Source organism: Daphnia pulex, chromosome 12 (genome assembly GCF_021134715.1).
Source record: "Daphnia pulex isolate KAP4 chromosome 12, ASM2113471v1".
Classification (NCBI taxonomy): domain Eukaryota; kingdom Metazoa; phylum Arthropoda; class Branchiopoda; order Diplostraca; family Daphniidae; genus Daphnia; species Daphnia pulex.
The window spans coordinates 10,629,272-10,642,293 of NC_060028.1; the positions used below are offsets into that span (position 1 = coordinate 10,629,272).

The 13,022-nt window shown below is 40.6% G+C and overlaps 2 protein-coding genes and 1 long non-coding RNA gene across 10 annotated transcripts; all 3 read left to right on the forward strand.

Annotated features, from left to right (window-relative positions):
• The first annotated feature begins 1,462 nt into the window (after positions 1-1,462).
• On the forward strand, positions 1,463-8,017 carry LOC124210073 (phosphatidylcholine:ceramide cholinephosphotransferase 2-like). Of its 7 annotated transcripts, none has more exons than XM_046608373.1 (8): positions 1,463-2,121; positions 5,635-5,733; positions 5,847-5,913; positions 5,992-6,280; positions 6,348-6,558; positions 6,622-6,794; positions 6,878-7,155; positions 7,232-8,017. In XM_046608373.1, exons 1-8 carry the CDS (start codon positions 2,018-2,020, stop codon positions 7,385-7,387), a joined length of 1,377 nt encoding a protein of 458 aa, XP_046464329.1. In that variant the 5' UTR covers positions 1,463-2,017; the 3' UTR covers positions 7,388-8,017. The 7 variants fall into 7 exon arrangements, with proteins under 7 accessions (XP_046464329.1, XP_046464332.1, XP_046464336.1 ...); XM_046608376.1 differs by having other exon boundaries at positions 1,605-1,749; XM_046608380.1 differs by having other exon boundaries at positions 1,926-1,950.
• A 1,307-nt stretch (positions 8,018-9,324) lies between these two features.
• LOC124208842 lies at positions 9,325-10,804 on the forward strand. Its single transcript, XR_006880638.1, has 4 exons — positions 9,325-9,414; positions 9,493-9,643; positions 9,705-10,668; positions 10,771-10,804. It is a non-coding gene; the product is annotated as an uncharacterized LOC124208842 (long non-coding RNA).
• Positions 10,805-10,991: 187 nt separating this feature from the next.
• Positions 10,992-13,013, forward strand: LOC124208843 (cohesin subunit SA-1-like). 2 transcript variants are annotated; one of them, XR_006880640.1, is made up of 6 exons: positions 10,992-11,138; positions 11,225-11,407; positions 11,473-11,807; positions 11,900-12,266; positions 12,645-12,781; positions 12,855-13,013. XR_006880640.1 is itself a non-coding variant. In XM_046606717.1 (5 exons), exons 3-5 carry the CDS (start codon positions 11,715-11,717, stop codon positions 12,710-12,712), a joined length of 528 nt encoding a protein of 175 aa, XP_046462673.1. In that variant the 5' UTR covers positions 10,992-11,138; positions 11,225-11,407; positions 11,473-11,714; the 3' UTR covers positions 12,713-12,833. The 2 variants fall into 2 exon arrangements, 1 of the variants encoding a protein (XP_046462673.1); XM_046606717.1 differs by lacking the exon at positions 12,855-13,013 and having other exon boundaries at positions 12,645-12,833.
• Positions 13,014-13,022: the final 9 nt, after the last annotated feature.

Sequence of the window (13,022 nt, forward strand, 5' to 3'; positions counted from 1 at the left end):
GAGTCAATTGCTATAGGTTACTCGTCTGACCGACTTCCTACGTCTAGACATCACAAATAACATCTATTATCCGGATAAGAAAACTTCCTTCGAAAGAAAGAAGATATTAAAAATGAACCGCACCTGAAGGAAACCAGATTCTCAGCCCAAACGGAAGAAGTCGAAGGTAATGACGTAATTTTGCCATTTCCCTTTAACCTAAGCGATACTGTGACGACACACCAGTGGGAAACGGAAGAAAGAAACATTCAGGTAAGTTATTACTGCTGGTTTCTTTTCATCCAGTTACGTCATGTCTTTTTTTTAGCACGGTTTCGTATAATTTCGTAAGACTGAAACATTTCCCCGTTGCGCGTGATGACGCATGACGTGAAATGACGAAACTTTAGACGGAACCGACACGCTAAATTCTATTGATAGTTGGCACGTGTTAACACTTAGACCTATCGTAGGACCTCGCGTTAAATATCAGAAGGCCTGCTAGCCCGATTACAACCATAATTGATTCCAGTAACATTTTGTTCAAGGTTTTTCGTCACATTCAACAAGATATCGGAGTATTTTCAAGGGCGTTCAACTGCGTCGTTAATCGCTGATGAACAGCAACGGTCCGGATGATTGCGTTTGACACAATTGCGCAGTACAGCGTGAGTTCCTATTACCGCCAGTTTCACTATTTTATTTTTGTACGGTTCAATACTGCATCGCACGACCCATTTTAAAAAATGTAGGTGTTGATTGACATTAAATTAGTCTTCCATCAAGTTTTAGACAACTTGCGTTGTTTTTCCATATTTACAAATGTCGAACGACTGTGGGAATATGGAAAACTCGAAAAGTCATTAAATGGGGTAATATTGACCGCAAACCGGCATATCCTTCTCGTCGGATGATTATATGCCGAGTGTACATACAGACGTTAACGAGAGAAAGTTATAAGGGCCTCTGTATATACTCCCTGCTAAGTATACCCTGGAGCTAAATTTATTTCGAAAATGAAACATGCCATGAAAGCCCCTATCCGATATTGCTTACACATGCGAAGCGGTTTAATAGCAACTTATCTGAACGCTGATGTCATTTAATAAGGTCCAATTTCCTTGCCAATTCTAGGAAGCAATTAATCGATTATCGTTAATCAATATTGGTTTTTTTGCGGTCGTCTGCGGTACATTTTTATTTATTTCGCTCCCGTCTGGATTTTCACTTGTTTGATGGCATGTGACGGGGGGGAAATCGGCAACAAAATAAATACGGAATGACTTACATGAGAACTGAACAGACGACGGTCAATCAATGCCGTGTAAATCGATCTTGGATTGAAATCTTATCCTGTCATCTATTTTGTTATCGCCTTTTATATTTTGTTTTAAAATTTGTCGCTTCGTCTGCTATTACGTTAGTTGGATAAATTAGACAGTTTCCAATTAGTCTGTTGACGATGTTATTATTTTTTTTATAGTCGCACCCCTGATGACATACCAATGAAATTTCAGATGACCAACGATCGAGCCAGAGTCGCCTCATAATAGAGTGAGTCACGAGATGAGAGGCACCGGATGTGCGTGGATTTACCAACAACCCAGCAACCATTTTTATAATCTCAAAGCACGCAAGGAGAAGCGAGGCACGCGGTTTCCTCTCTCCCCCATTTCCTCTCTCTCTCTCTTCACATTATATATTGGATCAAACAAAATCCGGTACCGTCAGCCGCCATTTGCCCGCATCCAGCCACATCCGCATATTTAAGTTGGTGCATTCGAGATTAGTATCGATTATTTTTTTTTCTTTTCTCCGTCTTTTCTCCTTCGTTCTTTTCTGTTTTGATTCTGTGTTGTTGGTTACATGCATTTCTAACACTATATGCGCCGCCTCGTCGAGATGAGGTAATTGCTATTCAGTACGTTAGCGGTGAACGAGGCGTCGTCAACATTCCTAGCGGCGCGTCTGGTGAGACTCATCTTTTCCTCGTTCTATACAACCACCACGCTGCCGTTTTTTTTTTTATAAATTAAACATGCAGCCGAGCGTGATTCTTCCTCGCATTTACACTCTCGCTACGTGCTGGGTCCTAATCAAATTGAGAGAGGTTAAGAAGAACCTATGGATCACTTCCAATGGGTCAGTCTCTTGTCGGTTCGTCTAAACCTACGCTCTCAAATTTTATTTCTCCGTTTTGCTGCTTTATTCTACTTTCTTTCAGCCAGAAGCGTGTTTTTTTTTTTTTTTTTTTTTCAATTCAGTTATATTTGGTAATTCGAACTTTATATTTTTATTACGAAATGCGCAAGTCTCCGTGAAACGGGATGATGATCTCATTGCTGGGTATTTCCACCCACGTAGGTGGCGTGACATTAGTTTAAAAATTCGAGCGCTAGATGTCGCTGCTGTCGCTCGAGGTAAAAAATGCTATTTGAGTAGCAGTCGGCGCCATAGCTGCTCGTCAATTGTCGTCTGTACTCGTGTTAGAGCTGTGTTCGGCTGGTATCATTTCAGTGTGTGCTAGTTTGATATTTGACTCTGGCGTTTAAGTGAATTGTTTCGTTTTTTTGGCGGCCCCTTCCATTCGAAAATGGAATAGCTGCAAAACTTGAATCAACACTCGGGTACTCTCAGGTGAGCTTTCATATCTCCTAAAATGCGAGAGACCTGTCAGGACTCTGGAGTCTCTGGGATTAGAATTTGGTTTGTGCTGAGTGTAATTGGTTGGTTGGTTGGTTGGTGAGAATTTAGGTGCGTCTGCCTTGGCATCTAGGATCCAGGGGAGCCAGATTTAAGGCTGACATCTGGTCTTCCGAATAAATTATTGGAGGACCCTCATGCACCGGCGAGGATGAATACTGTGTTTCGGAGCTTTTGGATTTGATTTTAGATGGAGATGAAGAGGGGGGGGGGAGGAGATGAGGTAGGTTTGAGAATTATGCGATAAGTCGGAGGCCCGTTTTGCTTAGGTATGATGACAGGAGATTGTTGAGTTTAAATTGAGTTTTTGGGCTGATTGAGGGGTCGAGGCCCAGGAGCGTTTGAGGGTTCAAGGGGAGACGATTTGAGTTGAGGAAACGGATGAGATTAAGGCGATGAGCGTGATGGGTAGGACAATCAATTAAGACATGTTTTGTAGATTCGATGGCTGGGCAACCAAATCGGCAGCTCGGGTCAGCATCTTGGTCGATGCGGTGAGCGAAAGCGTTTAGGTGGTTGTGGTCGTTTCTCAAGCGGTGAAGGCAAGTTGATGTTGCTCTGTCTTTGGAGTGGTGCCATGGGATGAAGCCAGGCTTGGTTCTCATTTGAACGCAGGGCTTTTTGCATTTGTGAAGGTGAGTTAGAAGCGATTGTTCCCAAGAATGTTTCAATGACGAGATGAGTTCCCCTGTTGATAGGGAATTTTCGATTAGGCTTCTGGAGGAGGGGTCGCTGTCGTCGGAGGCGAGTTTATCCGCTATTTCGTTACCGGTAATACCGGAGTGACTGGGAATCCAGTAAATAATTGTTTTGGTGCCACTAGAGAGGAGACAATTGAGGAGATTTTTGATCTCCGAGATGCAACTATGAATTGGGGATATGGGGGCCGAGAGGGCCTTGATGGCGGAGCTGGAATCTGAGAAAATGTGGATGCAAGGGGGAAGTTGGTCTAGAGCGTAGATTGATTCGAGTGCTTTTAGAATTCCGTAGAGTTCGGCGGTAAATATACCGGAACCTTGGGAGAGGAGCCAGGATTTAGAGCAGTTAAGAGCGGGAATGAAGATGGCGCATGTAGAGCGAGGAGGGCTTGGTTTGACAGAGCCGTCGGTGAAGATGATGATGTCAGGCGGGGGTATATTTTCCACGAGGGAGTTGAATATGATAGAGGTGAGCTGTGGATTAATTGAGGCGGCTGATTTTTTGAGAGGGAACCATTTAGATTCAAAGAGAGGGGGAGACCATGGGGGAGGGGGAATGGAAGACGGGTAGGTGATGTCAGAGGAGAGGCTAAACAGGTTGTGATTCTTTAATTTAAGATTGGAGCAGATTGAGAGCAGACATGGGGGGCATCTCGTTGGCCATTGGTCGGAGGATGAGAACAAAGCTTTTATTGAGTTGAACGTTAAATTTCTGGGGTTTGAGCTGAGGTTAATCACATATTTGGAGGCGAGCCAATCTCTTCTGTAGGCGACGGGCTCAGTATTTGATTCGGCGTAAATGACTTCCGTAGGAGAGAGTGTAATTGGTGTCGACTTTAAAAAAAAAGGAGAAAAAACAAACGCGTGTAATTGGAGCTTGGCTGTTGTATCCACTACCACCTCCTATTCTAAAACCAGCGTAGATTTAAAATAGGCTCGTGCGTCATAGTTTTTTCCATGCTTTGTAGTAGTAGTAATACAGTTGATTTCCTTTGGCAACTATAGTCACCTGCTCGAGGGGGTTGACGGTGAATCTCCGCACCCCTCGAGTGCACAAACCCCTTTCGAAAACAATACCGACAACTTATTGATTTATTACTAACAAGGGCGTCAACTTCAAGCCCTTGTAGTGTTTTAAAGTTTATTAAGCAAAAGCAGCTGGTGGAGTTGTAGTAAGAATATCCTTGAGATAACTACTAAGTGATAAATTCATTAACAACAAAATCTTAACTCTTGGTTTTCTAACGGGTTGTTTATATTCGGGGAAAATACCGCCCTCCAATATTCACTTGTAAAAAAACCCACTACATCATAATAGGCCCCATCCGGTAAACACATTAGTCGTAAGATATTTGAAAGATGGAAAAAAAGAGAATACATAAACAAACTTCTTCATAGTAAAAAGGCTCGTGTGAATGGCGAAAGAACCGGTTTTCTCTTTGGCATTTTTGGTTGAAGTATGTCACAGATCGCCAGAGGGTAGGACAAAAAAAAACCCACAACAGTTGTGCGTACCAACTGGCCCTCCCTTCCAGCACCTTTTGGAACATACGAGTACGTCGTCTCAGTAGACAATTCGACGTCGGTGGGAACACACACCAACAGTCGCCCGAGTTGCATTTGTCCGTGCAGCTGTCGGCTAGATTCGGGCAACTGGTTGGTAGTAGTAGCCAATCGATTGCGTTGGCTGGCCAGCTAGACACACATTGTGTGTATAAAAGAAAATATTTACGCCGTCCAGACCAAACTATAGTGTGATGTGTGTGAGCCGTGGGGCAGCGATGCGCACGGCGTCCTTGAGCCCGGTGCACCTGTACTCAACCAAACGGTCATCGGCTATAGTGTTTCTTTCCTTTAAAGAAGAAAAGGAGAGTCTTTGACACAAATTCCTCCGCTTTTTTACGTTTTGGCTTGTTAAAAAGACTCCACATGACCTCCCCTCTCTGCTTAAGAGAGTTTAGGTTGTTTGCTCATTTTTTCTTCTTCACTATCAAACTGGCAGTGACACGGGGACGTTATCTCTATAGCTGATTTTAGTGATTGTATTATCAAATATGGATCTCTCTCCGCGTCGCAGATCATCTATTGCAGGCACTGTTGTTGATAATAATCGGTATAGTCTCGTTGTATGTGTGCGCTTTATACTTCCTCGTTTTATTACTTAAGTGTCGTAACAAATGTATAAAATTTCCTGGTTTTTAGTCGAGTTCTTATTTTATAATTAATGCGATTTTTTTGTTATCATTGTACGTAGGATGGTGTTGGAATCCAAGAGCATTTCCTATGGTACTCTGGACGACATTGCGCAGAACCCTCCGCCACCTACTCATTCAGCATTCCTTCACGTGACTCAGTATGTATCCAACTAAATTTGACAGGATTCTGGAAATGACATTGTTGTCAATTTTTTTGTCGAGCGAGTGAGCATTTTCTTCTTGTTAACCCCGAAACATCTTTTCTTGGCAGATTGATCAGCCAAGCGACAGACACTAGCCTCAATCTACGACGGACTCCTTCAAGTGAAATGACCCAGGTACAAAGGAAACAAAAAGTCTTGAAAACCGGTCAATTAGAATTTGTTTTTCCTATTCACGTTTGGATGAACTCACAGGACCTGTATCAGAGGCAACCGCTTTTGTCATCTAAAAATGAAGGCTGGGATGATTGTAGCTCGTCTGAACCGTCTACTTTATACGAATCGAGAGGCTCGTCGAACGGGAGTCGGAGCAGTGGCTCGGTCACTATCAACGGATTGAATAAAAGTATTACCAGCAATGGCAGTAGTAGCAGCAGCAGCAGCAACGGAACGAAACCTGAAAATGGCATCATCCGCATCGACGTGCCTGCACCACACAGAGACGAACCTAAATTCCCACGCGAGTACTTTAAAACTCTTATCGGTATGCAACATTCAAAACACGACTTTTCGATTACTGTTTCGTAAGTATTAAACCAAAATTCTTTCAGCATTCTTGTTCTGCCTTTTCAATTGGTTCTTGACAACCATTTCGCTGGCGTTGGTTCACGAGCGAGTACCTGACCGGACGCATTACGGCCCACTTCCTGACGTGTTTCTTGACAATGTACCGGCCGCCGATTGGGCCCTTGATGTATCGGAGATACTCATAATCATCTCAACTACATCGTGCATGATTTTGCTCTTTTTCCATAAATACAGGTATGAATTCTACAGTGAGAAAGTTGAAAGTTGTCATGTTTTTAAACGAACATTTTCTTACAGATCAATTGTTATGCGGAGGGTGTTTTTCCTTTTGGGTGTATTGTACATGATGCGAGCATTCACCATGTATGCCACAGTTATGCCTGTTGCCTCCAGGACTTATTACTGTTCTCCAAAGTCCAATCACACGGGAGCTGCTGTTATAACCTTGCGAGCGATCCGGATTCTCGTTGGTAAATTCATTTAAAGTTCAATCAATGATTCGAAATGTAACGTCTGACTTTGTTGTTTGGTTGCGTGTCTGCCGTTTTAAAAGGAATGGGCTTATCGATCAACGGTCAGCACGTTTACTGTGGCGACTACATCTACAGTGGCCATACCGTGATTCTAACTGTGTCGTCGCTGCTTATTCAAGAGTATACCCCGAGGAAATGGCGGCCGTTGCATTGGCTCTCGTGGCTAGTCACCTGTCTGGGCGTTGTCTTTGTTATGGTCGCTCACGGACACTACACTGTGGATGTCCTCATTGCCTACTACGTCACCACTCGCGTTTTCTGGATGTATCACACCATGGCCAGCAATACCATCTTGAAGGTTGGTGAAATCTTGCAAATAAAAACCCACAAATTTTCCCTTTTTTATATGTCCAACATCTTTTTTTTTTCCACAGCAAAACGGACCGTCCAATTACTTGTCGAGGTTGTGGTGGTATTGCATCTTCACCTATTTTGAGCGTAACGTGGGTGGTGTTGTCCCAAGACGTTACGAATGGCCGCTGCCTTGGCCTCGCCATTTTCTCTCCAAATACCCGGATCGTAATAGCTAGTGCCGTCTTTTAAGCGAAGAAGAACGGCGTCAAAGCCATACAAAACTCTCTTCCGTTCAGTTCAGTTGCCTTGCTGTGTGTGCATTCACCTAGTGGAGCGAAAGTGTTAGTATCTATACGGACGAGAAGACGGTGGAATTGGAAACTTTGGCCAAGAATAGCAAACGCGAACATGTTGGGTTCCTAAAGAGTCATTTGCCTAAACATGTTCATAATTATATCAGTGGCAAGAATGCGCGTTTTCTTTGTTCCCCTGGAAAGGCGAAGCGCTCATCCCATATGAAAAGTTGAATTCGGTCTGAACAATCCAGGAAAAAAATTTAGTATGTTTGGGAAACACTGTAAAACATTATTGCGCTTGAAATTTTTTTCTTTAGATTTTTGTTATCGTGGCCCTTTAATTCTAGAAATTAAGGCGCTGCGTATTTGTGCCTCATTATTTCATTGTGTCCATACTAAACAAAATGTCCAGGTTGGTCATCATCATTATTCTACGAAAATTTCTTATCCTTTCGAAAATTATCTCGTGTGTTTGTTCGTTCGATCATTAAGTATTTCATTTAAATGTATACAGAATTATGAATATATTATTCAGTCATGTGGAAAACAGAAAACATTTGAAGACTGAAATATCGTTCGTTGTTCATCTTTTCATGGTTCTATTTGCAATCAGAATGTGTATATAAATACGATGTGGGTTGTAAATTGATCAAGTGGTGAACTCAGCAAGAGAACGTAAGTAAGCTATCATCAGCTTAACAAAACTAGTCATGTTTGAACACAAGATCCTGAAGGGAATGATAAAAGAGATGACGTAAACATGTTTTCATATCTAGCGATTTAGCCCAAGGTACAAATCTCTATCGATCGACAGGGAAAAGACGAAGAACATTTTTTTCGAAAGCTGTACAAAATATATTAGTCGACTGCTTCATCTATTAAACATATTTTCGGAAGCGTTCAATGCAAACTTAATATTTATTGGGAAACTTAATATTTATTGGGAACGTTGAAATTGATGAAACGTTGAAGGTTTAACTACCAGAATAATGGTGGTTCATTATTAAAGAGAAAGTAGTCCACTTCCACTAAGACCGTTAAGAAATTGCTGTTTTCTCACATCCAGGTGTACATTTTTTTTAAATTTTATTATTTTATGAAATCGATTCAACAGCTTGGTTTCGTAATTTTCGTTGTGCAAAATCAAATCAGATACTTTATTTTTCCAATCAACCTCTTCCTGACATCTATCGAGCGAAAGAAAAACTAGGGAAGGAATACGAGCAATAGGTGGCGCTTTTCAAAATATAATCTGTTTTCTTTTAAAAATTAAGTCAATTGGTGTCAATTGCATGGTCAAATGTCAGTTATGGGCTTATGGGTTATGGCGGTTTGCTGTCAAAAGTTAAGCTATCTTTTCTTCGAAAATTACCAATGAATTCATAGGTAAACTCGAGTGATTTTCTGTAATAACTTGTCTGATGTGTTCTATTCCGTGTGTTCGATAACCTTAACGTTTTTCATCAACTCACAGTCAGAGTAAACGTGAAAGTCGTGCAACCTACCGTCAACTATTTTGTTCAAACTCATTGTATTCTACTGAATGTGTCATCGAGATGATACAGGTAAAAACCAACACTGGCTTTATTTCATGCTGAAACATGTATTCTTTTCATGTTTCATTAGGATTAATCTTAATTATTGGCTGTTTCTATTGAACTTGCTAGATTACCGACCCCAGCATGGACCAATCTCTCAATTCATCTTCTAGAGAATCTTGGATAACTGATTTGTGTTTCCATGTGTAAGTTCACTTGTTATGTTACTGAACTTTTTAAATTGCAATCTAATATGAATTTTTGTTTTATTTACAGGTTTCTAAATTGGCATGACTGACTTTATGAGAAGTTATGTCAGTAAACAAGATTCCTTGTTTGTTAACCCGTTATTGGCTGCTACCATTGAATCCCTCCATTTGTCAACAACAAAAAAAAGAGGTTAAATATTGTGATCATGCTATCATCATTGTAAGTTGTGTTTACATTGAATTTTGAGAAGTTGTCATACTAATAGCAATTTTAACGATTGTTGGGTTTCTAATTTAGATGTTGCCTATAAGACCAAATGTGGGGCATCTGGTTATCCCTCCAAAATAAGGCAATGACCACACGTTGAACGCGGATCATTCGTTTCGTCATCAAACTTGACTCATTCCATCTTCTGGATTGCTTAGGAATGCTGATTGGTGTTACCTGTGTAACTTCATTGTCATGTCACTGAGTTTAAATTTTGTTTACATTTTGTTTCTTGATTTAAGCATTTAGGTAATGACCGAGAAGATGCGGCCTACATGAACATCCGGGGCCAAACTCGATAGCTTGAGCAGCCCCTCAAATACAGAAAAAAAGAAAAAAAAAAGAACATCATTTAGGCGGCCAGCATCATTCGACTACCCAATCGGCTTCTAGCCTTCTACTACCCTGCTCTCAACATAGCACCACAGACTAAGAGGGTAAAGACTACGATCGGGGATAGGGCTAAGAGGAATGCTTGAAGCGATGCTCGTCCTATGCCGTATGGTGGCGCGTCGAGCACACTCTACCAAAGCCATTATTTTTCCTTTTTCCCTACTGATATGAGTCTTCACACACCGTAAATTTGTAAGTGAACCATTAACATTTCAATAGTGAATTTTTGTGTAAATATAGCTTAGATATCCACCATGTTGTGTGAATTTTTTTAAATTTCTATGTGATCTCTAGACACAATCTATAAATTCCTTTATTAAACCCCCTTTTTGCCCATTTTCAAGCCCAGGAAACAGCGTTTCAAGATTTTCTGAAATGGGCCTGAAAATCGTGAAACGCTGTTTCCTGGCCCTGAAAATGGGCAAAAAGGGGGTTTAATAAAGGAATTTATAGATTGTGTCTAGAGATCACATAGAAATTTGAAAAAATTCACACAACATGGGGGATATCTAAGCTATATTTACACAAAAATTCACTATTGAAATGTTAATGGTTCACTTACAAATTTACGGTGTGTGAAGACTCATATCAGTAGGGAAAAAGGAAAAATAATGGCTTTGGTAGAGTGTGCTCGACGCGCCACCATACGGCATAGGACGCGCATCGCTTCAAGGGGTTTATAGCCGTTCGTAGTCTTTACCCTCTTAGTCTGTGATAGCACGGAGTTTCACCCTTTAGATTTTTGGCTGCTGTTCGCGATGTCTGATGGCGTTTCCTTGGACGAGATGATGATTTTGGCGAGAAAAATATTGCGTGAGTATATACTTAAAACTGTTTAATTATTCTTTTACTTCTTTTTTAAATGTTTTTTTTTTTTTTGTTTTTTTGTTTTTTTTTTGTTTTTTTCATTTACAGGAACCTTCAGGTTCCTAAATTTGCATGACAGACTTTATGAAAAGTAATGTTCTTTCAAGAAAGTCAACAAGGTCCCTTTTTGCTAACCCAATGGCTGCTACCCTTGAATCTCCCTATTTAGCTCCTTACACAGTCCCTCTTGATTTGAGGTATTGCTTTTTGTCGCTACAGTCTTCTTTGAATTTTATTGTCATCCAAATAAATGTTCATTCTGCTTACAGGGTGATCTTTCGCTACTGATCATGGACTCCATTGGTAAAACTGAAAACCGACGAGAGAATGCTGTAATCCAAGACTGATAAATTGTGTGCTGATTTAAACAAGTTGCGACTGGAGAACCACCTGCAGGTCGAGGGTCTATGAGAAAGGTAACCAATTAATTATTTTTAATGTGCTTATCATGTAAACATACAACATGTAGAAGTGGAGATTTTCATATGAATTATTATTACAGATTCCTACCGTCAAAGAAACCAAACAAACCCAAGGTCACCGTGTACGACTTACTGAACATTTCATACCAACTCTTCCTCTGTTACTCGGGAAATATATGACTGATCCCGAACAAGTTGCAAACCTCTTGTCAATCCCTCAATACCTTAATATGGAAATCTATACTACCTCACGTCAAGAGAAGGTGAGTTCGTTTGATTTATGATATTGTTTACAAAAGGCTGAGATACTTAACTTCTCACATTACAGAGTCTAGATTCGTTATTGCGCTTGATCCAGAATATAGTGGAAACTGGAAAGGCACACCACAACAGAAGTGTTGGAAGGCTGCGCTCAAGCGCTGTAAACTCGTGGCTTGCATCGTCTTGCCTGTAAAAGCTGCGGCAGGTGTTATTAGACACTATGTCAAGTATTACGATGATTACGGTGACATCATTAAGACATTATTGGGAAAAACTCGAAACAGCAACAAAATTACCAGTGCAAAATCTATGGTTCTTAGTCTCTCATTGCTGTTTCACGATCTAACAAGGGATGGTGGAAGTCGTATTGATCGGCAGTCAGAAGAATTTCTTAGTGTCAAGGTATCAAACAAATTTAAACCTTACTGACAGCATTACTTTTCACGCGAATATTTATAATGAAATAATAATAATTGTAATAAATTTGTCCGTAGGAATTGGCCAAAAAATTGGCCATATCATTTGGACTCGATACGGTGAAAAATCGCGAAGCTATCACCGCCCTTCATAGAGACGGAATTATTTTTGCCACAAATCCACTCGAGAATCCAAACAATCAAATTGGCCCTCCTCCTAATTTAGCGTTTCTTGAAATTTGTGGCGAGTTTTCAAACAAACTGTTAAAACAAGACAAAAAGGTGGTTTTACAGTTTTTGGACCGAATGCTGATCATGGGTAGGATTTCACCTCGTCGAGAATGGGAACCTATCTTGTTCTACCGGAATTCCTTGGTTCATGGCGAAACTGATCCACCTCCGCATTCTGTCAGGAGCGCTAACAGACGACGTCGTCGCGATACAGGTATTTTATGGAATTTCTTAGAAGCTTTCTCTTGTGCATAATGGCAATTTCCAATTATACTTCGTTCTATCATGTACAATTTTCTGTTTGTATTTTCTAAATTGTCGATAGAGTTGGCGTAATTAATTACGTTGTCGTCATATTCTTTGTTCTTTTGTTTCGTTCCTAAGGTTCATTACCTTAATGTTAATGTGGGACACATTTTTTTTTCACTTAATTGCCATCCTTATAAACCCTACAACAGAACCTAGTTTTTGGAATATAGCGGGAATTCAGGGTCAAATATGATGAATATTTTCATAGTTGACCGTTGTGTCTCATCTGTTCGTGGTCACCGCATGTAATTGATTTACTGACGAGATTTCAATTTGTTCGCAGGTGGAGACGACGGTGAAATCGCTGATAACGATGATGGATCAGATCACGAATTTGCCGAGTGCGGGTAGTATCACCCGGTTTGACTTCAGCATTTGAGTCTTGTGAATGAATGAAGTGAATTCGTAGTAACATAACATGTACGTGTAAAAGTTTCATTTCATTTTTTGATAAATTTCCAGTGTTAACGCATCTTATCTGCGATGATTCTAGGAAATGTTAGTTTTTATTAACGTTTGGTGAGGTGCTTTGTTATTTATCCTTTTGGCTACTGAACTGCGACACCTAAATTTCCATTTTAACAATGGATCCTGCTGTTGGATGACGTACGATCGCACTTGTTGGATTCTCTAGGATAAATAAACACGTACAGTACAGTTG

Bases quoted from the DNA above. Each gene is read 5' to 3' on its own strand.
- LOC124210073 (XM_046608373.1), top strand. From the start codon at position 2,018: ATGCAGCCGAGCGTGATTCTTCCTCGCATTTACACTCTCGCTACGTGC. The intron at 5,914-5,991 runs GTACAAAGGAAA...ATGAACTCACAG, and splicing joins CTTCAAGTGAAATGACCCAG to GACCTGTATCAGAGGCAACC. The intron at 6,281-6,347 runs GTATGCAACATT...AAATTCTTTCAG, and splicing joins GTACTTTAAAACTCTTATCG to CATTCTTGTTCTGCCTTTTC.
- LOC124208843 (XM_046606717.1), top strand. From the start codon at position 11,715: ATGGTTCTTAGTCTCTCATTGCTGTTTCACGATCTAACAAGGGATGGT. The intron at 11,808-11,899 runs GTATCAAACAAA...ATTTGTCCGTAG, and splicing joins AAGAATTTCTTAGTGTCAAG to GAATTGGCCAAAAAATTGGC. The intron at 12,267-12,644 runs GTATTTTATGGA...ATTTGTTCGCAG, and splicing joins ACGACGTCGTCGCGATACAG to GTGGAGACGACGGTGAAATC.